The sequence below is a fragment of the Grampus griseus genome (assembly GCF_964374135.1).
Source record: "Grampus griseus genome assembly, chromosome: 1".
In the NCBI taxonomy this organism is placed as follows: domain Eukaryota; kingdom Metazoa; phylum Chordata; class Mammalia; order Artiodactyla; family Delphinidae; genus Grampus; species Grampus griseus.
Genome location: NC_139017.1, coordinates 162,254,374 through 162,280,949, shown reverse-complemented (window position 1 = coordinate 162,280,949; position 26,576 = coordinate 162,254,374). Strand labels below are relative to the sequence as shown.

Here is a 26,576-nt window from a genome sequence, read left to right as displayed (position 1 = left end):
TCCCTGCCAGGTGTTACCCCATGCTGGGGGTGATCAAAATGAGACACAAACAGGGTAAAATGACTTGCCCATAGTCAAGGTGCTACAGTGGTAGAGCTTAGATTTGAACCCAGGTCTGTCAAGTTGCAAAGCCTGTGTTCCTAACCACCATGTTTCCAAAGGAAACTGCTCTGGGACACTCCTCTGCAATCCAAAGGTCCTGCCTCAAGTAGAAGCTTCTGGCTGTGCCCAGTGAGCCCTGTTTCACTCGAGCATCTCATCTAAATCCTACCTATTCTTTAAGACCTAGTTCACCAGTCACCTCCATAAAGCCTCCCTGATCCTCCCAAGCAGGAAGGTCTTTCTGCCTTCTCTAAACCCTCAAAAACTTCCATCTTCACCTCGACTCGCACCCACTTTCTACTGCCTGACTCCCCTGCAACTATACTGAACTTCTCAGACCAGTCCTTGAGCTCCTTGAGAGAAGCAGTTGTTGGGCATCTTTGTTTGTTCCACCAGCCAGGCAGGCCCAGAAGGGTGTGGTGGGGTGCCAGCTCCCCTCCCCCACTGAGCTGTAATCTGAGTCTTGGGCTGGGCTCAGTGAGGTGAGCTGGCCCTGCCTCCACACTGGCATCCTGCCTACCTGGTACGGCATCCAGATTCCTGTGGGCCCTGGCCCCAGGAGATAAGATCTCATTCCCTGGTTTGAGGGCAAAGATGCTATAAAAAGCAGAGCACCCAGGCTCAATATTGGCTTCTGAAGGAGTACAAAAGCCTGAAGAATTTGATGGGTGAGGGCAGAAGCTTCTGGGTCCCAAGGCTTGCACTTGGTTCTCCTGCAAAGACCTGTATGACCAAAGCCAAGTGGCTTCTCGGCCAGGAACAGCTCTTCTGATGCACAGTCCAGCACGAAGCTGCCATTCCTTAGGCTTTTAGGGCCCACTAGAGAGGTACCAATGCTTAGATACCAACATCAAGGCCAAAGACCACAGTCCCTCCTCTTGGTCCAGCTCTTACTGCCTAGAGACCCCTGAGTTAGTTAACAGAGCAGGGAAAGCCCTCCCTGCCCTGCCGTTAATTCACTTGTGAATATGGGTGCATCCTCTCTTGGCCTTAATGGGGAGATGAGAGGACTGGATCAAAACATCTCCATCTCTCCTTTGGGCCCTGGGGCCACAGGCTATGATAAGGTTCTTTCTACCTCTAATATTCTACAGGTAGAATAATATTGTCTACTTTCACTCCCGGAAACAGAGTCAGAGCAGGAGATGGGGGTCCTCAATCCAAGAAACAGCAGAGGCCAATCGGGGCTGCCTAGTATTGTGCCCTCAAAGCCTGTCCCCTTAAAAGGCAATGCCTTGTTTCTGCTGCCTCCAAGGTAGCTGCTTCCCGTAACAGAGTCTCAGAGGACGGTCTGGGCCCTGGCCACTTTAGGAAAAAGGGCAGGAGGACTGAGTTACCTCCCAGGGTGTCAGCTGAGCTCACCTTGGAAACCCACCAGAACCAGGGGGCAGAATGAACCCAGTACTTGCCCTGTCTACACTGGGCAGGGGAAGCCTGCTTCATCTGCTTTGATCCCCAATCCGGAAAAGTTTTTCTCTGCTTTACAGAATCATCTTCCCTCCTCTTCTCCTGGGACACAGCTTGTTCATTCTGACTGGATTCATTCCCCTTGCCTAGAAGGAGTTCTGCAGTTCCCCGGGCAAACCCCTCTCATCCCAGAGGTAAGTACCACTTCGTCCAAGGAAAGCCCTTTACCCTTCTTCAGATTCCCACAGGACAAGGGCCAAAGCTCTTAACCTTTGGCCGGGGGGTGGGGGCACAAATCCTGCTGAGAATCTATGGCTACTATGGGCTTTCTTCCTCTGATACAAACACACAAATGTCTGCAGATATTTGGAGGAGGATGGTCCATGGGTCCCCTGAACTCCATCAAGAACTCAGAAAGAATCTCAGAAACCTAGATCTAGATCCTAGAAGAACAGCAGGTCCCCAAGTCCATTCTCCCACCTAAGCCAGGATCCCTTCTAACAGCAAGTCCCCCTGAGAGATGTTCCTCTTCTCCACCTGGCCCACTGCTCAAGATCACCTCCTTCAGGGAGCCTTCCCTTGTCTCTCCCCCTCCTCTCTGAGCCCCTCTGCATCCTAGCCAGAGCCACACAACTTCCCACCTGTGCTTTCTCCCCTGTGTGTTGTCTTACTTCCCCTGCAAGTGAGCTGGCTCTCTGCCGACCCATTCATTTAACCCCATAACCCTGAGCTAGAGTTGGAGATGACCATTACCGTGAACTTGAGAATTCTGTGCTTTGAAGCCAGTGCTCATGATAGCAGTGGCCCATTCCCCCAAAGGATGGGGCTGTGGAGATCTCCTTCTGAGGGCCTCAGGCTGCCCAGGCCTCACCAGAGGAGGGGCTCCTCTGGGACCACTGCCTTTCCTGCTGGAAAGTCCTGGAGAGCCTTTCAACAACTGAAATCAACAGACAGGGAAACTAAGACCCGGGGAGGCAAAATGACAATATTCAAGAAAGAGGCAGAGCTAGGACTAGGATCCAGGTCCCTGATTCCCAGCCTGGAGCTCTTTTCCTTACACAAGTGGCTTTATAAAAACTAAATCCGGTTACAATAGCCAGGACATGGAAGCAACCTAGGTGTCCATCAACTGATGAATGGATAAAGAAGATGTGGTACATATATACAATGGAATATTACTCAGCCATAAAAAGAAACGAAATTGAGTTATTTGTAGGGAGGTGGATGGACCTAGAGTCTGTCATACAGAGTGAAGTAAGTCACAAAGAGAAAAATACCATATGCTAACACATATATATAAAATCTAAAAAAAAAAAAAAAGGTTCTCACGAACCTAGGGGCAGGACAGCAATAAAGATGCAGACGTAGAGAATGGACTTGAGGACACGGAGAGGGGGAAGGGTAAGCTGGGATGAAGTGAGAGAGTGGCATGGACTTACATACTTACAAATGTGAAATAGATAGCTAGTGGGAAGAAGCCACATAGCACAAGGAGATCAGCTCAGTGCTTTGTGACCACCTAGAGGGGTGGGATAGGGAGGGTGGGAGGGAGACACAGAGGGAGGGGATATGGGGATATATGTATATGTATAGCTGATTCACTTTGTTATAAAGCAGAAACTAACACACCATTGTAAATTATACTCCAGTAAAGATGTTAGGATTAAAAAACAAAAAACAACAAAATCCGGAATTCCCTGGAGAACCAGTGGTTAGGACTCCACGCCTTCACTGCTGAGGGCATGGGTTCAATCCCTGGTCAGGGAACTAAGATCCTGCAAGCCTCGCAGCCACAAAAAAAAAAAAAAAAAGATTAAAAACTAAAATCTGCCCTCACACTCTCACACTCATATATGCACAGAAAATTTCTGAAAAGATGCAGGAGAAAGTTAACAGTGGTAACCTCTGGGGAGTACGACAGTGGAGGTAGTCAGAGAAGTGAGGAGGAAAACTTTTACTTTTTACCTTAATACCCCTCTCTACTGTTGAACTTGTTTTATTTATTCATATTATAAAAATAAACCTGCCACAGAAAGGAGATTCTGGCCCCAGCCCACTCCCAACACACACACAAAAACAAAGAGAAGACATAAGTCAACGTGTCTAGGTACAGCTATAAATTTGCAAGACTGCCTTTTTGCATGGTTTACGGCACTGGTCTCATTAATTCACAGTCACAGTGCAGTTGATGACTCGATGAATCTTCCTAGGAAAAGCTTAATTCAATTAGGGCTCTCGGCAGTTCCCTGACGAAGCTCTGGTATCTTGCTTTTACTTATACAAATTGAGGGTAAACCAAACAGATGCAGACTTTCCCAGAGAGACCCCAGCCAGCCCAGAGAGGATGCCCTAGAAGACCCTCCATTAGAGCCAGGCCGAGGGAGGCAGAGGGGGAGGAAGGCGGCTGTGGCAGCAGCACTTACACAGGCGCTGGCTGACGCCGAGAGCATCACTCTGTGTCAAGCTGGTTTCTTGTCTTCCTCAAAGGCTTCATGTGGACACTATCTCTACACGGAAGTCAGTCATGCACTTATTTGTCCCCCAAGTATTTAGGAGCCCTCCCCCTGTGCCAGGCACAGAGAAGAAAGCAAACAAAGGCTCTGCACTCAAGGGGCTTCCATTCTTGTAGGAGTCCTGTCCTAAGAACAGCTCTCCCTGTCCTGCCTGCTTGCCTAATTCCTCTCCATCTTCAAGACTGGCTCGAATTCCACCTCTTCCGAGAAGCCTTCCCTAACCACCTGTGCCCTCGGGGACTGCTTGTTCCCTCTGAACTCTGCCTCTGCCAGGAGTCTGCCGAGACCTTAGCACAGATGGACCATTTTCTCCAAACAGACTGGAAGCTCCTGGTGAGCCAGGCCTGGGTCTCACTCTCCTTGGTTCCCCGATGTGCCACAAGCTCAGAGCCCGCTGGCTGGTTTCAGCTGACCTGCCTCTACGACCCCACCTCGGACAGATGAATTGATTAGCTGCTCTCAGTCCTGGCTGGCCAGCCCAAAGCCAGAGCCTCTGTGAGTCTGCCTGGCACACAGCAAGTGCTACGTAAGTGTTAGCTACTTATTATTTTGGTGAGCTCATAGATTCTGCCTGACACAGCTGTGATGCCACCTCTCTGCTTTTCAGTGGCCTGGTCTCAGATAGGCCCAGCGCTGTGGAAGGGCCAGTTTGGGCTTAGGGGTAAGTGTCCCCCAAGGGACTGGGAAGGGGACTTGGGAAGGAATAGGAATTCTCATCCTGAATCTCACTCAGAGCTGCTTAAGGCTATATGTTTTCAGGAAAGAACTTGCCTGGGTAATTTGGGGAAACTCCAGGTTCTCAGCAAGTCAGTGTCAGAACTCAGGGGTCATGTATGACCTAACAGACCCCAAAACTGGCCCCGCATGTTGAAAGAGCTTTCAGGGGAAGGAAATGAAGTCAGCATGATTCCAGGGAAGGGGGGCAGCCCACTGATCCCGGCCCAACTCAAAACTTAGTTCAGTTAAAATTAGATTAGCCTGTAAGATTAAAAATACCCACATAGGGCTTCCCTGGTGGCGCAGGGGTTGAGAGTCCGCCTGCCGATGCAGGGGACACGGGTTCGTGCCCCGGTCCGGGAAGATCCCACATGCCGCGGAGCGGCTGGGCCCGTGAGCCATGGCCGCTGAGCCTGCGCGTCCGGAGCCTGTGCTCCACAACGGGAGAGGCCACGACAGTGAGAGGCCTGTGTACTGAAAAAAAAAAAAAAAAAAAAAAAACCCACATATAATCACGGCCTGCCTTAAGTACCAGTTGATGTTTGTTGGCATCTAAAGAGATGGTTGGGCCCAGCGCAGTGTGTGCAGACAATCTTGGGGAGACGTGTCTGACTCAGATGTTTACAGGGGGAGCGAGTGCTGCAGCAGGAGGTCCACACAGGCAATGCATGACTCAGGAATAACCCAGGTCCTGGGTTTGCTTAGTGAGCCTTCTCTCCCCACCACGGAAGGAAAGGCGGGGCAGGTGGGGGAGGGTGACAGGAGGAGGGAGGGAGGGAGGGAGGCAGGCCCGCCAGCTGTGGACAGGCTGGCATTCCCGAAGGGAGCCCAGGGCTACTGAGCTCCAATGCCCTGTCCCTCCTGTGTTTCTGAATGCCACCACCTCTGAGAAGGGCTATTTGCTTCACGGTAAGACTTGGAGTCGGGGGGGGGGGGGGTCACTGTTTTCCCCCCCAACCCAAGAAATGATCCACAGAGAGCAGCCAAGACTTGAAATGCCTTTAATCCTTCCCTGTTCAAAATGATCTTGGGAAAAATAAAACTTTTGAACCGAAAGGGAATCAGGGCATGATGATGAAAAGAACAAGAGCTCCAAAGTCAGACAGATCTGGGCTGCAACCCCACTGTTTTCTAGCTGTGCGAGTACCTGACACAGCCTCTGAAACAGGAGCTGAATAAGTGACAGCTAATATAGTTAACAAATATTTAACATAAATATTACAAATTAGGAAACGAGGGCTCAGAGAAGTAGTGCCTTGCCTAAGGTCACACAGCTAGGCAGCAAAAACCTAGCACCATACCATATCTCAGGGTCTCTTGACCCCTTCCCTCTCCTGCCCCATTCAGCATGTGTTCTGTTGTAATTCACTTCTCTGCCTCTCCTTTCTCCTCCCGGAGGGCCTACAACACATCAAGGGAAAGGAAAAGTTTCCATTTCAAAAGTCTGCTGCTCCACAGACTGTGAGAATGACAGGTCCCAAGGCTGAGTCAGCCTTCACACTCTCACACACTTTCTTCATACAAATACAGGCATGCTTGAGGGGTTAAGAACTTGGAGTTAAGCTGGCCTGGGCTCCAGACCAACCCAAACCACCATGCTCCTTTAGCCCCTCGCTCCTCCAGGAGGAAACAGTGTCTCTCCTGTCAACCACTCAAGTTACCAACGTGGATGTGCCTGGTCATTTACTCTAGTTAAAGACCCTTGGAACCTCTGGTCGCCCTTGATCTTCACAACGACCTGGCCAGGCAGGAAAGAGGACACGGCCTTGGGTTAGAAATCCAGGGATTGTGTCCTTTGCCACTTACTTGCTAAGTGACCTCAGGCAGGTCACAACCTGGGGCTCGGTTTCCTTAGATGTAAAATGGTTACATCAATACCACCTGCTATTCTAACCCACAGGACCATTGAGAAGATCGGAATTAAATACTGTACACGCAAGTGCTTTGGAAACAAGTTACAATACTAATGAGAATTACTACTAAACTCCACTTGCCTTACAGGGCTAAAGAGAGTTGTGCCATCTGCTTCCAGCACAGAGGCTGCCTCTCAGGGGATCCTGCTGGGCCCCAAGGGTAACCAAAAGCAGCCCAGTACCCTTCCAGCCCAGAAGCAGGAGATGGTAATCACAAGGTTAGCCATCCCCTGCTGGGCAAAGGAAACTACTCTTTAAGTGGCATTCCCCTGCCCAAGCAGGGAAGAAACAAGCTCAGTCAGACCACTGAGAGAGCAAAGAGACGGCAGGCAGGGTCACTAGCAGAGGATAAGGGATAGGCCCAGCCTGGCTGCGGGATTCAGGTACACATATATGGACTCACAGGGACAGAGGATGGGCCCAAAGCCAGCACAGAACCCCTACAGCTTTCTCAGGGCAGGGAGAGGGCTTCCACCATCAACAAGTGTCAGCCCCCAGAGGGAGTCCTAAAATCCAGGAAGGCAGGTGCAGTGAGCTGGGCACCCACCCCGTGCAGGGGCAAGGGCATCTGCTGAGGAGGACGTGAGGGGCAGGAGATGCAGCTGCACCCTGAGAAGAGACTGTGCCAAGGCGCAAACAGAAGATAAATGGCAATGCAGCATCACAACAGATAACCCCTTTGGGCTGTCTCCTCATCCGTGAGACAGAGAGCCTTTATCTCATAGGATGATAGTAGGAATCAAATGAGATTACTTTTATAAAGTGCCTGACACCACTCTGTAGATACTCAATAAATGGTAATTCTTACTAAAACACACAACCCCCCCCCCCCAACAGAAGAGATGTCACAGGGCAGGCTAGGCCTAATGCCAAAGTTGTGGATAAACAATAAGGGATACGGTTTTAGGGGAGAAATGAAAGCAACGGCTGTGGGCTGGAGTGGGCTGGGAAGACCGCCCAAAGTGGAGGAATCTGAACAGGCCCCAAAAGCTCCCGCAGCACGTTGGGCTCTGCGCTAGCATTCCCACGTCTGGTCTCTACATCGATCCTGGAAGGCAGAGATGGCATCCTCACCTTCCCGATGAGGCAAGTCAGGTTCAGAGAAACCAGGGGCCTGGTCACACAGGTACCGAGGGGCAGGGGCAGAGCCCAGGCTTTTGTGACAACATCTGTCCTTCCCACCTGAGCTGGAGGGGCTAGGTGGGGCGGGAAGGAGAGGCAGGGTGCACCTCATGGGTGTTCAGCTGAAGGAAGTCCAGGCGATATGACCAACAGAGGCCCTCTAAGTGTCCTGGAGCCTCAGGACACACATGTCCTACCTGAAGCTTCTTCCCAGTCCCCAGATGACCTCCCCTCCCACTATCCTGAAGTCACTCAGCTGTTTTCCCAAAGAGGAAAAGGTCACCTTTTTCTTTTTGGAGAGTTCCATCTGGGCTTCTAGAGACAGTTTCAAGGTGACCTTTAAGTTGTTCCTCTCTCCTTCTGAGAAGGGAGAGAGGGAAGTTCTAGTCTTACACAGGAAACCAGTTGCTGGGACTGATATCTACGCACGTGAAGTGGGCAATAATGATCCCCATCTCCCCTCCTCACGGGCTTGCTCTAAGGAGGAAATGGCAGAACACTCCTTGCAAACACCAAAACCAGAAAAAGCTATAAGATGTGAAGGGACAAAGGAAGGTTTTTTGGTCTCTGATGAATACCTGCTTCATAGGCTGCCAGCAGTTCCGGATCCGGGATATGCGTAAACAAACGCACGGGGTGCCAGTGGTGAGCTGGGTTACAGTGAGGTTCTCCCTTGAAACAGGCACTGGACTGGGAGCCAGGTAAACAGAGACAAGGCGGAATTCATGCAGGGTCCAAACCACAATGGGAGGCGGAGGTGGGGGAGGGGAATGGGCCTACCTAAGGCTTGGAGTCATTCTCACAATTCTCCCAATAGTCTAACCTCAACTCACGTCACGAGCCCCTCCTCACCAAGGAAAAGGCAAGAATCCCTGGCTGTCAGAGAGAGAAAAAAGGCCCAGAGACTGGAAGTGACTTGCCTAATGTGACCCACTGAGTCACTTAGAAAAGAATCCATTAGCATCTACTCTAGAACTTCAGCTCTAACCCCACCCTTCCCACACACATCTCCGACAGTATCTACCTGAGGCTCTGCTCAACGATTAGGACAGGGGTGAGAACTGCACACAGCACCTTCTATTTTTAAAGGAGGGGTAACTTGCAAGGGAAGCAGCTGCCCCAGATGAAAGAATGAGGCCTCCAACATGGCTCCTACCCATGCTGGGGTCTGAGAGAATAGATAAGACCCCAAAATGAACTCCTAGGCTCCTGGGTAACTGATAGTACAGAGGGAGCATGGCCTCGGCACACACCCCATCCCCCAAGTCGGTTGGTGCCATGTCCCCTCCCCACAGGACCTGCTCTGGAGGCAGCTTAAGGGAAGGAAGAACAAAGTCAGTAGGACTGACTTTCAGTCCTTCCTGAAACCTTAGGGAGGGACTGCTGGTGGCAGCCTAGGTTGAGAGATTTGTAATCCTCCAGCCTCAGAGGAAGACTGTAGGAGGGGCTGAGGCAGGGATGCATTTACCTTAGGTGGTTAAAATACCAACAGGAGCAGCTGCAACTCACTGAGTGCTTCCTATAGGTACAAAGCCAGCTTTACGTGCGTTGATTTATGTCATCATCACGCCAGCAGCATTATAGCTAGATACCATTGTTTCCCCCTTTTTATATTTGAGGAAACTGAGGCTCAGAGAGGGTGTGTGGCAGAGTGGTGCCAACCTCAATCCAACACTGCAAAGGGGAAGCTCCCCAGTGGCCTAGTGGTTAGGATTCGGGGCTTTCAACTGCCGCAGCCCAGGTTCAATCCCTGGTTGGGGAACTGAGGTCCCGCAGGCGGCGCAGCCAAAACAAAAAAACAAAACAAAACAAAAACACTGCAAGGTAAAGGGAAAAATGGGCTTTCACTTTTTGCCACCTGAACTGGGACCCTTAAGATCTTTTGGCCATCTTTCTCTCTACCCTCTTCCCAGGATGGCCAGATGCTAGGGCACTCTTGTTTTCAGAGGCAGAAAATTGCCCTATCAAGCCAGAGACACAGTCTCTTGGAACTACACATGCCCTCGGAGATCATATCCAGCCTCCTCACTTTACGATGAGAAAACTGTGGCCCAAGGGTGAGTGACTTGCCAGGGTTACCCAAGTCAGTGGAATGGCAGAAATGTCAGACCTGCAAGAGGCCACAAAGATCAACTGACAAGTGGAGAGGCATGACTGGCCCAAGGTCACAGAGGGAGGTGGTATAAGAGGCCAAGTTTCCTAACTTCTAGACTGATACCCTTGTCATGGTACCACCTCTGCCAGCTGCCCAGGGTCCCAGGCACAGTTCTGGCGGGGACAAAGCAGGCCAAGCCTGACCCCATCAGGATTAGAGGTAATCAGGCCTGCAGAGACAAACTCCTGACTATCCAGAGTACGGTCTTCGTGGTCAGGCTGTCGACCCACCAGAAGGCACTGAGACCCACAGTGTGTGCACTAGCCTCGAACGCCCTAACACAAGGCCAGGTGAGGGGGTTGGAAAGAGGAGGGCAATGTATAAATAGTGCTTATGAGGCCTCTTCCTGGTCTCACACAGGCAAATGACACATCAGTCACTTCAGCTTCTCACCAACAAATTAAGACACAGGGTTTCACGATTCAATTGAGACGCTTGCCAGTTTCACAGGTGGGCGAGACCTGCAGAAAAAGGCCCCGGCTTGTTCAAGGTCATGTATTTGTCAGAATCAGTACACATGGTTCCCCTTGCCCAGGCCTTGATTTTTTTCCGGGAAGCTGGCTGCCATCAGGGGATAGGTGCTGGTGGCCCAGCTCCATGGGCAGGCCTGCTACTGTCACAGCACCAAAGCCCCGTATCAGGAAGCCAGCTCCTGGATCAAAACAGAAGCACGAGTGCCCTCCTGCAGCATGTCCCAGAGCCTGCCTCATACCAGCCTGGCATCGCCACTGAGCTCCTGCATGTCCTTGGGAAAGCTGCAAGGCTTCCTGCCAAGAGTCACAAACTCTCCAAACCCAAACCAGCAGAGTTCCAGGCCCCCGTGCCTTCCACAGCTAGCTGGGGGCTAGAAAAGCAAAGGCAGCTTTCAAACCCCCCCACCCCCTGCCCCCCGGACACCACTTCAAGGGGCTTCTAGGCTGTGCAGGCTCTGGTGAGCTCCATCAGTCACCCAGCAGAACAGAGTGCTCGGGCCTATGAGGGTGATAATCCTCTGGAAGGGAACAACTTTTCTGCTTCCTTCTCCCAAAAAGAACGTTTCAAAGTCTCTTCAGATCAGAACATGCTGAGCTCCTCCACCTGTCCCTCTCCCTCTTGGATGAGCAGCAGGCAGGCCAACATGACAGCACCTTGAGACACAGCTGGGTGCAACCTGGAGATGAGCTGGGGCCAGACCAAGCCTGACCCTCCTCCACTCTCCCTCCACCCCCAAACCAGACTTCAGGAATTCCCAAGGCCCCCGTCCCATAAACTGTATAAGGAATGGCATTCCCAGGCAGGAAACTGACTCAGGGGCTCCTGACCAGCCTGGGCAGGCAAAGCTGACAGATAACACTCTGGGGATGAAGGAAGGTGAGGGTATGGGGATGCCTCATCTTCCACCACACCTGTAAGTCTCCAGCACACAGGTCCCCCACTACACTCAAACTCCTTAGACAAACCAAGTAGAAACAGCCTCCATCCTGGAACACCCTCCCATGAAGCATGTAATTACGCTGGTCACTGTGGACAGAGAGGACTGTGCCACTTGCTGAAGACACTCCTGTCTCACACAGCTGGGCGCCTGGCTCCCCTCGGGGTCTGTCCCAGCCAGAGGAGACTTGCCAGGCCTGGAAGCCTCGCTGAAGGTACCTAGTACCTGAAGCATCCCATCCTCTGGTCCTGCTCTCTCCCACGGACAACGCTGGCTCCCATCTTAGGAGGCCTCAGACCACAGAGGCCACGGAGCTCCAGTTTGAGAAGGACCACGATGATGGGATAGAGCCTGCCTACTTTACAGCAGTAGTCCAGACCTTTATTCCTAGGCAGCCTCAAGTGGTAAGGATGGTTCAAGAAGCTCATTAGTTTGGTGGCGGCGGAAGCGTCGGGGGCGAACTGCACTTACCTATCTTCATAAGGCAGGCCAGCAGGATCCAGAGGGAGATTTCGAAGGGTGTGCGCACGTGTGTGTAGTCGATGCCCAGGACTGGAAAGACCTTTCGAGATTTCAGGCTGTGTTCAGTGAAGGAATGGTTAACAGGGCGGCTCTCGGGGGCGAGCTCCGGCGGGGCGGTGGTGACCTCCCCAATGGAGCGTTCCCGTGGCGGCTCTGAGCCTCTGATGGTGCTGGCAGTAGGGCTGGGCTGGAGGCCATGGCTTCTAAGAACGGGTAGCAGCCCCACCAAGGCTACTGCCACAAGCAGCGAAGGGAAGATTCGAGGCGGAGAGAGGCCACAGACACCAGACCAGAGAAGCATCCTGCTGCCACCCTCGACCCTTAGCAGAGTGAGAGTAAGACCTGGGACATAGGTGGCAGGGGGTCAGCAGTGGGGAAGAGAGACTGGGGGAGTCTCTAAGCAAAGTTCATGTTTCAGAGATGTGTTTTTGTGGAAGCAGTCCTCTGGAAGTGGAGGAAGGCTGGGTTCACGATCTAGAACTCCAAACTGGGGAAGAGGGACAAGGACTCAGGACCGTAAGAGAAGACCAAAAAGGTCTGGAACTCCAGGCCTGGGAAAGGGGGTGGGGGAGGGGAGAGACTGCACCCTAGGGACAGAGGAAAGGACAGGATGGGTTGGATCCCAGGCAAGGAAAAGGAAAAGGGAGGGTGGGGACCCTCGGCTGCGGAAAGTGACTGATGAGCTGGGACTCGGCTAAGGTAAGGGGCAGGGAGCCTGAGCTAAAGGAAGGGGATCGAAGGGGGTGAGACCCAGTCCAGGAGAAGAAGAGAGGGGGCTGAGAGCCCAGGCTGCAAGGAAGTGAAGCCAGAAAGCGGCAGGGAGTTTCCCCACCCAAAGAAGGACCGGGTGCAGGCGCGCCGGGCTGAGATTCCGGGGAAATGGAGGGAGGCGGAAGGCGGAGGCAGGCGGCCTGGCGAGAGGGCGCCTTGGCGCGCGCTGAGGGCGGCTCGCGGTGGGCCAGCAGCGAAACGCCCCTCTTGCGGCCCCGGCGCGGTGCTGCGCTGCGCCCTGGCCCAGCTTCTGGTCCTCCGCGTCCAGCTCCACTTCCAGTTGCAGCCCCGGCCCCAGCCCCGGCGGCGGCGGACTGCTGCCTCTCCAAGCCCGGCGCTGCCACTTATAGGCACCAGCGAGCAGCCGGTGCAGCGGGCTAGAAGGACCTGTCAGCGCCCGCTCAACACAGCGACCCCTGTCTCCGAGGAAAGGAAGTATCGCGTCGAAAGAGGAGGGAGCGTCAGGGATGGCAAAAAAAAAAGTCTGGAATCTACAGAGATTCTGACTAACATGAGTAAAATGCTCTACTATTTACAAAGAGCCTTCATATCCACATCCACATCCACAGTCTCTTGGAGACTCCCCAATAATCTTGTGAAGGATGTATTATTATCTTATACATTTAGTTACCATGTGATCTTGAGCAAATTACTTAACTTCTCTGTTGCACAGTTTTCTCATCTGAAAAAGTGGGGATAATGGGAGTACCTATATCTGCTGATCTGCTGTAGTATAGTATATGTGATGACTAAATGAGATAATCTATGTAAAGTGTTTAGAATGGAGCCCAGCCTATAGAACAATTATTATGGTTCCACTTTTGCAGATGAGGAAACAGGTAAAGAGAGTTCCTTAACTAGTATGTAAATAGTTATATCGGTTTGCTAGGGTTACTGTAACAAAGTACCACAAACTGGGTGGCTTAAAGAACAGAAATTTACTGTCTCATATCCTGGAGGCTAGAAGTCTGAAGTCAAGGTGTCAGCAGAGTTGGTTCCTTCTGAGGGCTGTGAGGAAGAATCTGTTCCATGCGTCTCTCCTAGCTTCTGGTGGTTTACCAACAATCTTTGGTGTTCCTTGATAACTCCAGTCTTCACGTGGTGATCTCCCTGTGTCTCTGTCTCTGGGTCCAGATTTCCCCTTTTTATAAGGTTTCCAGTCACACTGGATTAGGGGCCCACCCCAATGACCTCATCTTAACTTGATCATTTTCAATAACCCTATTTCCAAATAAGTCCACATTCACAGGTGCTGGGGGTTAGAACTTCAACATCTTTGTGGCGGACACAATTCAACCCACAGCAGCAGTGGAACTGAGATTTGAACATATAGTGTTGGTTGAAATTTGTAAGATTTGAGAGATCCTGACCGTACACTGGAATCCTTGGAAAGCTTTTAAACACTACCATTGCCTGAGACCTTCAGAGGTTTGTATCCACTTCCTCCAGGGTAGTGCCCAAGCAAGATGGATAGTTTTTCAAAAGTTTCCCCAGGTGATTCTCAACTAGGGTTGAGAGTTATTGAGATTACTGAAATGCCACCCCTGTTTTGCAGAAGAGTGAATCAAGGCAGAGGAAGTCCAAGTGACTAGCCTGAGATCATAAATGATGTCAAAGGGCTTAGTTCAGTTTAGCAACTATTTATGGGCCTCTTGACAAGGCTTTGTGATGGGCTTTGGCAACACAGACATAGACATGGGGAGGAAGGAGGTGGCAGTGGTTAGGAGGGGGCACAAAGTGGACACAACAAGGGCTTCTAGGGTGCTGATAATGTTCTCTTTCTTTCCTGGGTGGTGGTTACAAAGGTTACACAGATGTAGTTGTTCTGTGATAACTCATTGAGCACTCATGATCTGTGTACTTTTCATGAGATATGCTCTCCCTTCACATAAAAGTATATTCAAACGCTACTAGAGTGATGTGATTGTGACTGAAGGTGCCGACATTAAACTGAATTCTCTGTACTTCACATTCTCCTGGCACAGGTCCAGCCATTTGGGAGATGACAGAAGAGCCTAGAAAAGCCTTCAGAGAAATCCAAGGGCCTTGTGTCACCTGGAGCAGATGAAAGGAGAACATCAGCTATAATGGAAATAACCAAAGAGAGGAAAAGCATTTAGGACAAGGATCAGAACAACGACAATATGCCTCACATGGTTCGGTCCTTTATACTTTACAACCAAGTGCCCCAGGTTTATCAATGATCCAAGTCCTGGTGCTCAATAAATAGTAGCTATTATTCTCATTTCCATTTCACAGATGAAAAAACTGATGACTCAGAGACATAAAGCCATTTGGCCAAGATCACACAGCTATTAGGTAACAGATCCAGGACTTAAGTCAGTTTTCTAACATCTTAATCCAGAGCTCTTTCAAAACACCACAGGTTCAGTGTAGAAAAAAGGAGGCAAAGGTGGGGCTAGTGGAGGGAATTTATGCAGGTGACATGGGCCAGAACCCTGAGACCTACAGTCCTTTCCAGTCTTCTTTTTTTTTTTTTTTTTTTTGCCATGCCGCGTGGCTTGTGGGATCTCAGTTCCCAGGGATTGAACCCAGGCCACGGCAGTGAAAGTGTCAAATCCTAACCACTAGACCATCATGGAACTCCCAGTCCTTTCCAGTCTTGAGGTCAACATTCACCCATGCACTCTGATCCTCCTCACTCTCTGACTCTCCCTCATTCTGGTCCTCAGTCAGTCCTTGGGTGCCAGCCTTGGAGGTAGCAGATCCCATGAGAACCAGGACATAGCAGCCCTAAGATCCTCCACAGCCTGGAGAAGGTTGTATCAACATGACAGTGCCAGGAAAGAGCCCTTGGGACAAACCACCTGGGACAGCCCGTGGCCAAGGTCCGGCCTAGACCAGGCAGTATAACATAAGAATTAAGACTAAGAATCTAGCCAGATTGTCTAGGTTCAGATCCCCACACCACCACTCACTAGTTAGAAGACCTTGGGTAAATCAGTCAACCTCCCTGATTCACTGTTTCTTCCCCCATCACATGGAAACAGTAATGCCAATCTCATGGGGCTGTTCTAAGGGTCTTAGCCAATGTACATATAGATCTCAGGGCAGCAGCCAGCAAGTACCACATATATTTACCATCTTTATCTTTATTTACATGTACTGAGGGCCTCAAATGTAGACTTTCTGTGTTAGGGCCACATGAAGTTATACATTCAGACACAGAAACACAGGATAGAAAGAAGTCCCTCACATCTGTGAAACTGGTCCCATCATCAGACTACTCCCCCTGTGGTACGCTATGAATTTAATAATTTTATATAAATTATACTGCTGTGTATTCTGCATGTTTTTTTAATTTTATTATTTATTTTATTTTATTTATTTTTGGCTGCTTTGGGTCTTCATTGCTGCGTGAGGGCTTTCTCTAGTTGCAGTGAGCAGGGGCTACTCTTCTTTGCAGTGTGCGGGCTTCTCACTGCGGTGGCTTCACTTGTTGCGGAGCACGGGCTCTAGGCGTGCGGGCTTCAGTAGTTGTGGCACACGGGCTCAGTAGTTGTGGCTCATGGGCTTAGTTGCTCCGCAACATGTGGGATCTTCCCGGACCAGGGCTCGAACCCGTGTCCCCTGCATTGGCAGGTGGATTCTTAACCACTGCGCCACCAGGGAAGTCCCTCTGCATGTTAAAAGCATGATCTTGTTGAAGGTAATCAGTTAAAATATGCTGCAATATTTGTAACCCTGTTTTAGCAAGTCCTCTTTCCCCCCCCCCCCCCCCCGGCCACCCCATGCGGCATGTGGAATTTCCTGGACCAGGGATTGACCAGGGATCGAGCCCATGCTCCCTACAGTGGAAGCACGGAGTCTTAACCAATGGACCACTGGGGAAGTCTAGCAAGTCCTCATTTTTTAACCATTGCAGGCCCACATTGCTCTTGACTCAGAGGGGCCATATATCTGCAGACTCTTCTTCCTGCAGATCCAGAACAGTCTCAGGATGCCTGGGCCTGGGTGGTAATCCCCCTTGCTTAGGCCATGTCTGCTCCTCAGTCCCCCTCATTGAATCCTTTTGCTAAAAGTAATGGGAATTTTATGGAATGGCTCTAGCTATGACAGATACATAGCAGACAATGTATGGTGCTTGGGAAGGACCCTCTGGGCCACTTACTAGCTGTACATCATGAGCGAGTCATATTTTGTTTATATCACTCAGTTTATTCATGTGTAAAAAAAGTGGGTGAGGTCAGAACACCTGCCTTCAAGGTTAGTGCAAGGATTAAATGGCTGACGTATGTCAAGCTCAGTTCCTTACACATTATTGGCACTCTGTAACTGAGTTCATTTCCTTATTTCCTTTGTTATATAACATCACAGCCCTGCAAGGCCCTCTTCCTTTTTTTTAATAGTCTTTTTTTTAATATTTATGTATGTATGTATGTATGTATTTTGGCTGCGCCGGGTCTCCGTTGCAGCACGCAGGATCTCCGTTGCAGCATGTTTAGTTGTGGCATGTGGGATCTTCAGTTGCAGCATGCAACCTTCTTAGCTGCAGAATGCATGTGGGATCTAGTTTCTCGACCAGGGATCGAACCCAGGCCCCCCGCATTGTGAGTGTGGAGTCTTACCCACTGGACCACCAGGGAAGTCCCAAGGCCCTCTTCTTTCAGTCTCCCCTTCACTCACTTCACTCCAACCACACTGCCTCCTTGCTATTTCTCAAATACTGACAGCCACACTTCTACCTCAGGGCCTTAGCTGTTCCTTCTGCCTGGAACATTCTTCTCCAGATATCCACTTGGCCTACTCCATCACATCCCTCAAGCCTTTCCACAAATCTTCCTTCTCACCACTACTATGTGGTGACTCCTGATACTTCCCCTGCCTGACCACTACTACCACTACCACTCAGGCCCAGCCACCTTCTCACATATGATATAATAAACCTATTTACTGTGTTTATTGTTTACTGCCATTCCCCCCCATAGGATGTGAGCTCCAGGAGAGCAAGAGAGCCCTAATGAATGAATGAATGACAGGGTATATTACTTGCACATGAGAAAACTAAGGTTCCAAGGAGAGAGTCAGTTGTGGCCACAGAGCTGGGAAGAAGGGGAGCCAGGTGAGAATCCAAGTCTGTCTGACTCTGAAATCCAAGCTTTTCCCACTTCTGTGGGCTGAGAGCCAGCATGAAAAAACATGCACGTCCTCGGCAACTAGGAGAGAGTTGGTAAGGAGGTAGAATTTGTGATCCAGTGAATGGCTTTTAAGCTAAAGTCATAATTCACTCAATAAACATTTAGCACCTACTGTGTGCAAGTCCCTGTGCTTCCTGCCGTGGAAGACTTGACTATGAATCTGATCGACATCCACTGGTGAACTTGAAACTCTTCTATCTACTCACAGGCTGGAAGTCCTGTGGGCACCTCCATCTCCACAGGTACTAAACGCAGCCCCCCACCTTCCCCTGAACTTGCTACCACTCCACCTTCTCAGGTACAGATTGCTTGGCCCTGCTGGAAACATTAGGATTTAGTAGGCTGCAGCGGAAAGGCCCAGGGTTTGAATTTTATTGAGTGCCCTTGGGAGATTTTGATGCAGATGGTCCTGTCTACACTTTGGAAAACTCTGGCCTGGACTATTAAAGCAAACTTTTTATTGTTCCCACATCCAGTCTGTGCTATACACAGCTTTCAGGGAGAACATTCTGAGCTATGGTCCCCCTGTTTAGACAGCTGCAGACCCCATTCCTGACATGGCACTCAAGGGCCTTCACACATTCAGGGCCACAAACTTTTTTTGCCCTCTAATTATTTATAAAGACATTTGAAAGTATAAATATAATATAACAAACATCAAACTTTTTACCTTTCTGAATTATTAGCTGTTACAGTTTGTTCTATTTGCCTTCAATTTTTTTTTTTACAGATATCTGCACTATTTTATCAAATTTTAAAGTCTCTTTGAACCTTCACTGACATCAACCTCTATCAAGAATGTAATGTAGGACTTCCCTGATGGTCCAGTGGTTAAGACTCTGCCCTTCCAATGCAGGGGGTGAGAGTTCGATCCCTGGTCGGGGAACTGAGATCCCACATGCTACACGGCCAAAAAAAAAAAAGTAATGTACATCAACATCTACCAACGACAGGGCAACATCTATCATGAGCGTAATGCTTTATTTTTTTAAATTTTTAAAAAATTTTTTTATTTTTCTTGCGGTACGCAGGCCTCTCACTGTTGTGGCCTCTCCCGTTGCGGAGCACAGGCTCCGGACGCACAGGCTCAGCGGCCATGGCCCACAGGCCCAGCCGCTCCGCGGCATGCGGGATCCTCCCAGACTGGGTCACGAACCCGCATCCCCTGCACTGGCAGGCGGACTCCCAACCACTGCGCCACCAGGGAAGCCCGCTTTTTTTTTTTAATTAAATTTATTTTATTTTTGGCTGCTTTGGGTCTTTGTTGCTGCGCATGGGCTTTCTCTAGTTGCAGTGAGTGGGGGCTACTCTTCATTGCTTTGTGTGGGCTTCTCATTGCGGTGGCTTCTCTTGTTGTGGACCACGGGCTCTAGGCGTGCAGGCTTCAGTAGTTGTGGCATGCGGGCTTCAGTAGTTGTGGCACGTGGGCTCAGTAGTTGTGGCTCGCGGGCTTAGTCGCTCCGCGGCATGTGGGATCTTCCCAGACCAGGGATTGAACCCATGTCCCCCGCATTGGCAGGCGGATTCTTAACCACTGCGCCACCAGGGTAGCCCGCGTTATTTTGACACCTTAACACACATCTCTTCACCCCACACTCCCTTCCAGCTATTGCCAAAAACTTGAGAGAATTGTCTGTACTGCCTGCGTCGTTTCTCTCCTCCCAGACTCTCAAATCTGATCGTTAGGTTTTCACCCCCATATGCTGTACCTAAAACCACTCTTGTCAATGTCACTAATGACTTCTGTAGGAGAATGAAAATCTCTTCCTCTGCCCATCTTAGCTTCTCCAGCTGGGGCTGCGTAAATTATACTAGCAAAAGACAGATTAACAAGAGAAGAACAAACAGAAGTTCATAAACATGTGCATCATATGCCCAGAGATGAGTGACTCAAAGATTAGTTAGAACTTGGGCTGATATAGCATCTTAGCAAAGGAATGATAAACTTCTAGAGAAGTGACAAGAGAAAGGAAAAGGATCTGACTCTAGGGGCAGCAAATCGTGGGAAGGCAAATCAAGGGAAATGATGGTAGATAAAGGTTAGTTAGTAAAGTTTATATATAGATTCCTCCAGGGCTGTCTCTAGGCTGATAAGGGTCTAAAGTTGTCTCTGGTGATTGACTTCTATCCTTCCTGGTAGAGACAGGAGGAGGGACACCTTTATAGATGTGTGTCCTGCTTTTATGCAAATAAGGGTAGGGTAGAGAAGCCTCTCCTTCTTCTCAATTGCCTCTACCTCCAAATAATCCTTATTTGACGTGAGTTGCAAAAAATAGTAATAATAATAATCCTTATGCCAAAGTGGCATATTTTGGGATGGCACATTCTGCCACCCTGTACCTCTATGTTGCTTGATCAAATGGTCATTTCTCAGTCCTCATCTTTCTTTACCCATCAGCAGCCTTCATCACGTTTGATCACCTGATCCTTCTTGAATCACTTTCTTCAATTAGCTGGCTCTCTCTCCTGGCTTTTCCCTGGTTTTTCTCCTGCCTCACTGGCTGCTCCTTCTCAGTCTCCTGTTGCTGAATTCGGCCCCTTCTCCCTTTCCTCCTCCTCAGCTGCAAACTCTGAATGTTGGGGCCCCAGGATTCAGTTCTCACATTTTCACTGCTCTATATCTGTATTCATTTCTGTGGTGATCTCATCCTTTCTTGTGGTTTCAAATAAGATCTATATGCAGACGATGCATAGATTTTCATCTCCTCTGCTCAAAACTCTAGACTTTTACGTCCAGCTGAACGCTCAACGTGTCCACCTGGTTGTCCAACAGAAATCTCAAACTCAGCATGTTCAAAAAGAAACCCCAGGCCTTTCCACCCCGTCCCCAAACCTGCTTCTCCCAATGTCTTCCCCATCCAGGAAACAATCACTCTGTCTTCCCACTTACACAGGCCAAAAACCTGAGTCATCCTTGACTCCTTTCCTGAATCCAATCACTTCTCTCCACCTCCACTGCTACCACTCCAGTCCAAACCACCACCCATTTCTTGCCCAGATTATTACAATCACCTCTGGGCAATCTCGCTTCAACATAGAAGTCTAAGCCCTGTAAAGCTTAAATCAGATACTGTCACCCCCTGCTCAGACCCCTCCAAGGTCCACATGACTTATAAGGACCCACCCAATCTAGCTCCCACCTCTCTCTGGCCTCACCTCTTTTCCCCTTATTTGCCCTTATTCCCTCTGCTTTAGCCACCCTGGCTTCCTTGCTATTTATTTTTCAAACACTCCAGGTTTACACCTTCCCAGAGCCTTTGACCTTGTTATTTCCTCTGCCTGGAATGCAGTTACCCTCAGGTATCGGCATGGTTTCCTCCTTCGCTTCCTTGGGGTCTCACTCAAATGTTATCTCTCAGTGGGGCCATCCATGACCACCACACCCCACACCCTATCTCATACTCCCCCTTTCCTTCCCTTCTTTTTTCTTTTTTCTGGCCGCGCCGACTACTTGCAGGTCTTAATTCCCCGACCAGATTGAACCCAGGCACTCAGCAGTGAAAGTGCGGAGTCCTAACCGCTGGACCACCAGGGAATTCCCTCCTTCCCTTCTTTATTTTTTTCCACAGCTCTTTCACTGTCTGACTTACTACACATTTTTATGGTCTGTCTTGCCTTCACTAGAATGTAAGCTCCATGACAGCGGGGGATTTGAGGCAGAGAGCATGATGGTTGGTAGGACAGACTTGGAGCCATTATGCCAGGATTTGATTGCTGTCTCTACCACTGTCCAGCTGTGTGACCCTAGCAAGTTACTTAACTTCATTGCCCCTCAGTGTCTTCATAAGTTGGGGGTAATAACAGACCCTGTGTCATAAGGTTACTATGAGAATTAAATGAGTTAATGCATGTAAAGCGCTTAGAATTTTACCTCTATAATAGTAACTATATAACTGTAGCATAACTATATAGTAAATGCTGCATCAGTGTTTGCTATTATTATTATTGTTATTATTATTGTTACTATTATTACAGAATGCTTGGCTCTTATTAAGTCCTATACAGTTGTTAGCCCTTATTCACTGCTATATCCTCAGAACTGAGAATAGCACTTGGCACATAATAAGGTATTCAAGAAAGATGTTAGGGAATTCCCTGGCAGTCCAGTGGTTAGGACTCAGCGCTCTCACTTCCAGAGCCCCGGGTTAGATCCCTGGTCAGGGAACTAAGATCCCACAAGCTGCGTGGCACAGCCAAAAAAAAAATCTGTTAGATGGATGAATTAGGATACATGTATACATAAACAATATAAAGTATTTTTGTGTGTCTTTTAAATTTATATCAGTGGTATCATATCATATATATCCTTCTTCATCTTTACTTTTTCTCTCAATATTTGTAACGTCTAGCCATATTGATATATAGAGATCTCATTCTTTCCTTGTAGCTGCCGTATAGTAAATATTCCACCACATTTATATATCTCAATTTTTATATCTGTTCGCCTATTGATAGACATTCAGGTTGCTCCAATTTTATGTTATCGTGGACAATTTGTATCAAATGCCTTTATAAATATCTCTTGGTGTCCATGTGTAAGAATTCTTCTCTCTATATACTTGAAAATGGAATTTCTGGATTGCAGGGTTTGTACATTCACTGCTTTCCTAGACTAAATTGTTTTCCTAAAGTACCTTTGGCCCTTCTGCCTGCAAGTATGAGAGAACCATTTTTCCCATTCCTCCTGGTTTATTTGAGTAAGACTTTTTATTCTCTGTTAATTTCATGGGTAGAAAATAGTATCTCATCATTTTTTTATAGATAAGATTTTTTATTTATTTAATTTATTTTATTTTTTATTTTTGGCTGTGTTGGGTTTTCATTGCTGCACGCGGGCTCTCTCTAGTTGCGGCGAGTGGGGGCTATTCTTCGTTGCGGTGCATGGGCGTCTCACTGTGGTGGCTTCTCTTGTTGCGGAGCACGGGCTCTAGGCGCGCGGGCTTCAGTAGTTGTGGCGCACAGGCTTCAGTAATTGTGGCATGTGGGCTTAGTAGTTGTGGCTCACGGGCTTTAGAGCGCAGTCTCAGTAGTTGTGGCGCATGGGCTTAGTTGCTCTGCGACATGTGGAATCTTTCTGGGCCAGGGCTCGAGCCCATGTCCCCTGCACTGGCAGGTGGATTCTTAACCACTGTGCCACCAGGGAAGCTCCCTGAAGTACCTTTCTTATCACACCCTATAGGAGGTCACATGCTACCCACATGACATTACTGGTGATGTTATTACCTTTCATCACTTGGTTTAGTTGGTGTTTCTCCACAGTAAAGTTACTATTTTCCCCCTTTCCCTACTCTATTCTTTGGAAGTGATATCTAATCATTTTCATTTGCATTTCCCTCTGCAGTTGGGAGTTCCTGGGAGAATTACCTCTTCGTCCTTTGCTTATGTTTCAACTTGTTTGCTTGTCTTTACTTCTCACCGGCTTCTAGGTGTTATTTATATATAAATTGCAATTATCTTTTTCCAGAGAGTCATTTAGTATTTTAATTTTGTTCATAATGTCTTCTGCCATTTTTAAGTTTTTAATTTTAATTTAATCATATTTACAAATGGTTTCCTTTAATCTTTGTGCTTTCTGAACTAGCTTTTGAACACCCAGCCATGACTCAGCAATCCCTAAAAAATCGTTGGTTCTCCTGACTTGATTCATGTTGCCCTTTTGCCTCGAATGCACTTTCTCCTTTTCACTGCCAAACAAGCTCCTACTTATCTTCAATGCCATAAACCAAATAAAACCTTCTGTGGGAAGCCCCTCCCAATTCCCCCAGGTAGAATTGGTTGCTCTCTCCACAATGCTCTCACAACTTGTCCACACCTTTATTAAAGTACATATTGCGGACTCCTCTGATAGTGCAGTGGTTAAGAATCCACTTGCCAATGCAGGGGACACGGGTTCAAGCCCTGGTCCAGGAAGATCCCACATGCTGCAGAGCAGCTAAGCCCATGCACCACAACTACTGAGACTGCGCTCTGGAGCCTGCGAGCCACAACTACTGAAGCCCGCGCACCTAGAGCCAGTGATCCACAACAAGAGGAGCCACCGCAATGAGAGAAACCACTGCAATGAAAAGCCAGTGCACTGCAACAAAGAGTAGCCCCCGCTCGCCGCAACTAGAGAAAGCCCACACGCAGCAACGAAGACGCAACACAGCCAAAATTAATAATTTAAAAATATAATAAAGTACCTCATATAAATGGAATCATGCTTTTTCTGTCCTTTTGTGACTGGCTTATTTCACTTTAGCATAACATCTTCAAGGTTCATTCATGTTGCAGCATGTGTCAGAATTTTTTTTTAAGACTGAATAATATTTTATTGTATGAATATACTACATTTTGGTAAACCGTTCAACAGTTGATGGACACTTTGGTTGCTTCCATGTTTTAGCTATTACGAATAATGCTGCTGTGAACATGGGTGTACACAGTAGTGTGTCTTCAAGACCCTACTTCCAATTTTTTTGAGTATATACCAAGAAGTGGAATTGCTGGGTCATAGGTTAATTCTGTTTAATTTTTTTGAGGAAACTCCATACTATTTCCCACAGCTTCTGCATCATTTTGCATTCCTACCAACAGTGCACATGTGTCCCAATTGTTCCACATCCTTGCCAACACTTGTTTTTTGTGGGTTTTTTTAACATCTTTATTGGAGTATAATTGCTTTACAATGGTGTGTTAGTTTCTGCTTTATAACAAAGTGAATCAGTTATACATATACATATGTCCCCATATCTCTTCCTTCTTGCATCTCCCTCCCTCCCACCCTCCCTATCCCACTCCTCTAGGTGCTCACAAAGCACCGAGCTGATCTCCCTGTGCTATGTGGCTGCTTCCCACTAGCTATGTATTTTACGTTTGGTCGTGTATATATGTCCATGCCACTCTCTCACTTTGTCCCAACTTACCCTTCCCCCTCCCTGTATCCTCAAGTCCATTCTGTAGTAAGTCTGCATCTTTAATCCCATCTTGCCCCTAGGTTCTTCATGACCTTTTTTTTTTTTTAGATTCCATATATATGTGTTAGCATACAGTATTTGTTTTTCTCTTTCTGACTTACTTCACTCTGTATGACAGTCTCTAGGTCCATCCACCTCGCTACAAATAACTCAGTTTCGTTCCTTTTTATGGCTGAGTAATATTCCATTGTATATATGTGCCACATCTTCTTTATCCATTCGTCTGTTGATGGACAGTTCGGTTGCTTCCATGTCCTGGCTATTGTAAAAAGAGCTGCAATGAACATTTTGGTACATGACTCTTTTTGAACTATGGTTTTCTCAGGGTATATGCCCATTAGTGGGATTGCTGGGTTGTACGGGAGTTCTATTTTTAGTTTTTTAAGGAACCTCCATACTGTTCTCCATAGTGGTTGTATCAATTTACATTCTCACCAACATTGCAAGAAGGTTCCTTTTCTCCACACCCTCTCCAGCATTTATTGTTTTTTGTATTTTTGATAGTAACCATCCTAATGGGTGTGAGGTGACCAACTAATTCATCTTTGTAACCGAACACTGGGCATGATGCAGTCAATGTTTATTGAATGAATGAATGAGGCTATAACCTGGATCAGTGGTCTTCAGACTTTTTGCTCTTGTGCCCCCTTAAAGAATTTTTTTTAATTCCGCATTTGTGAGGATTCCAACAGGAAACAATGCACTCAAAGTAAGACAATTCAAGAAGGTCATATATGCAAAGAAGCTAATGTAGGAGGTGTGGTCAAGGTGTAGGGAAATGACAAGGGATTATGCAGGAAGCTGGGAAGGGCAGCAGCCAGGCTGTTACCCCCTGAGGTCTAAAGGGCAATTTCTCTTCCTTAAGAGGAGCACTAACTTTCTGTGCAGGGACAGGGCCAGACTGACTAGATGTCCAGAGGTGGGAACAAGGGGAATAGAGACCCTAATCTCTCTCTCTTCCCTCCCTTCTGTCTCCTGCCAGGACTTCCCATTGACCAAATCCAAGCCAAGGCTAGAAGGCATAGAGCCGTTGATGACCTCCATCCAAGTCAGCCAACCAGGGGAGAGGAAGGAAGGAGTAGGTCGAAGAATGGACCTGCTGGTCCACATGCAGGCTATCTGGCACGTTTTAAAATTGACAACTGAAACGTTCATCTTAGGGACTTCCCTGGTGGCACAGTGGTTAAGAACCCGCCTGCCGATGCAGGGGACACGGGTTCGAGCCCTGATCCAGGAAGATCCCACGTGCCGCGGAGCAACTAAGCCTGTGCGCCACAACTACTGAGCCACGTGTTGCAAATACTGAAGCCCGCGTACCTAGAGCCCGTGCTCCGCAAGAGAAGCCACCACAATGAGAAGCCCACGCACCGCAACGAGCACTAAATGCAGTCAAAAAATAAATAAATAAAATTAAAGATACTACAGTTTAAAAAAAATGAAAATAAAATGAAGGAATGGATATAGATCAAACTTTTAAAAAAATAATAAAATATTCATCTTAAATGTAAGGCATTGCAAAGGATATACTTGCTAGCATATTGAAAATATTTTAAATAAAACTGTTCCATCATCAGTTGAATGTAAGTATCATCATGGTTTGCTACTCACTATTATTCATGTCAAGAAAATATCAGAACAAGCTGTACATTAGCAGGCAGAAATGCTACATCATTATTTGTTTTCTTCTTCAATGTATAGTTACAGTTTGCTTCCTCTCACAGAATGTTCTCCTAGGGTAATATATTTTCTGCTGGAAAGTCTGTTATTGATTACCTAATTCATACTCCCAACAGAAATTTATATACATGATTGCACTTTAAGAAATTTT

At 48.1% G+C, this 26,576-nt stretch overlaps 1 protein-coding gene and 1 long non-coding RNA gene across 2 annotated transcripts in view; one reads left to right on the top strand and one right to left on the bottom strand.

Moving 5' to 3' along the window:
* Window positions 1–12,758, bottom strand: part of SLC9A1 (solute carrier family 9 member A1) — a 49,176-nt gene extending 36,418 nt beyond the window's left edge. The window contains exon 1 of the mRNA XM_082680770.1: window positions 11,812–12,758. Within this exon, the coding sequence (XP_082536896.1) occupies window positions 11,812–12,163 (352 nt within the window). The 5' untranslated portion in view covers window positions 12,164–12,758. The remainder of the gene's footprint in view (window positions 1–11,811) is intronic.
* On the top strand, window positions 1,434–26,268 carry LOC309839161. Its single transcript, XR_014298476.1, has 3 exons — window positions 1,434–1,703; window positions 4,139–4,548; window positions 25,731–26,268. It is a non-coding gene; the product is annotated as an uncharacterized lncRNA (long non-coding RNA).
* Window positions 26,269–26,576: the final 308 nt, after the last annotated feature.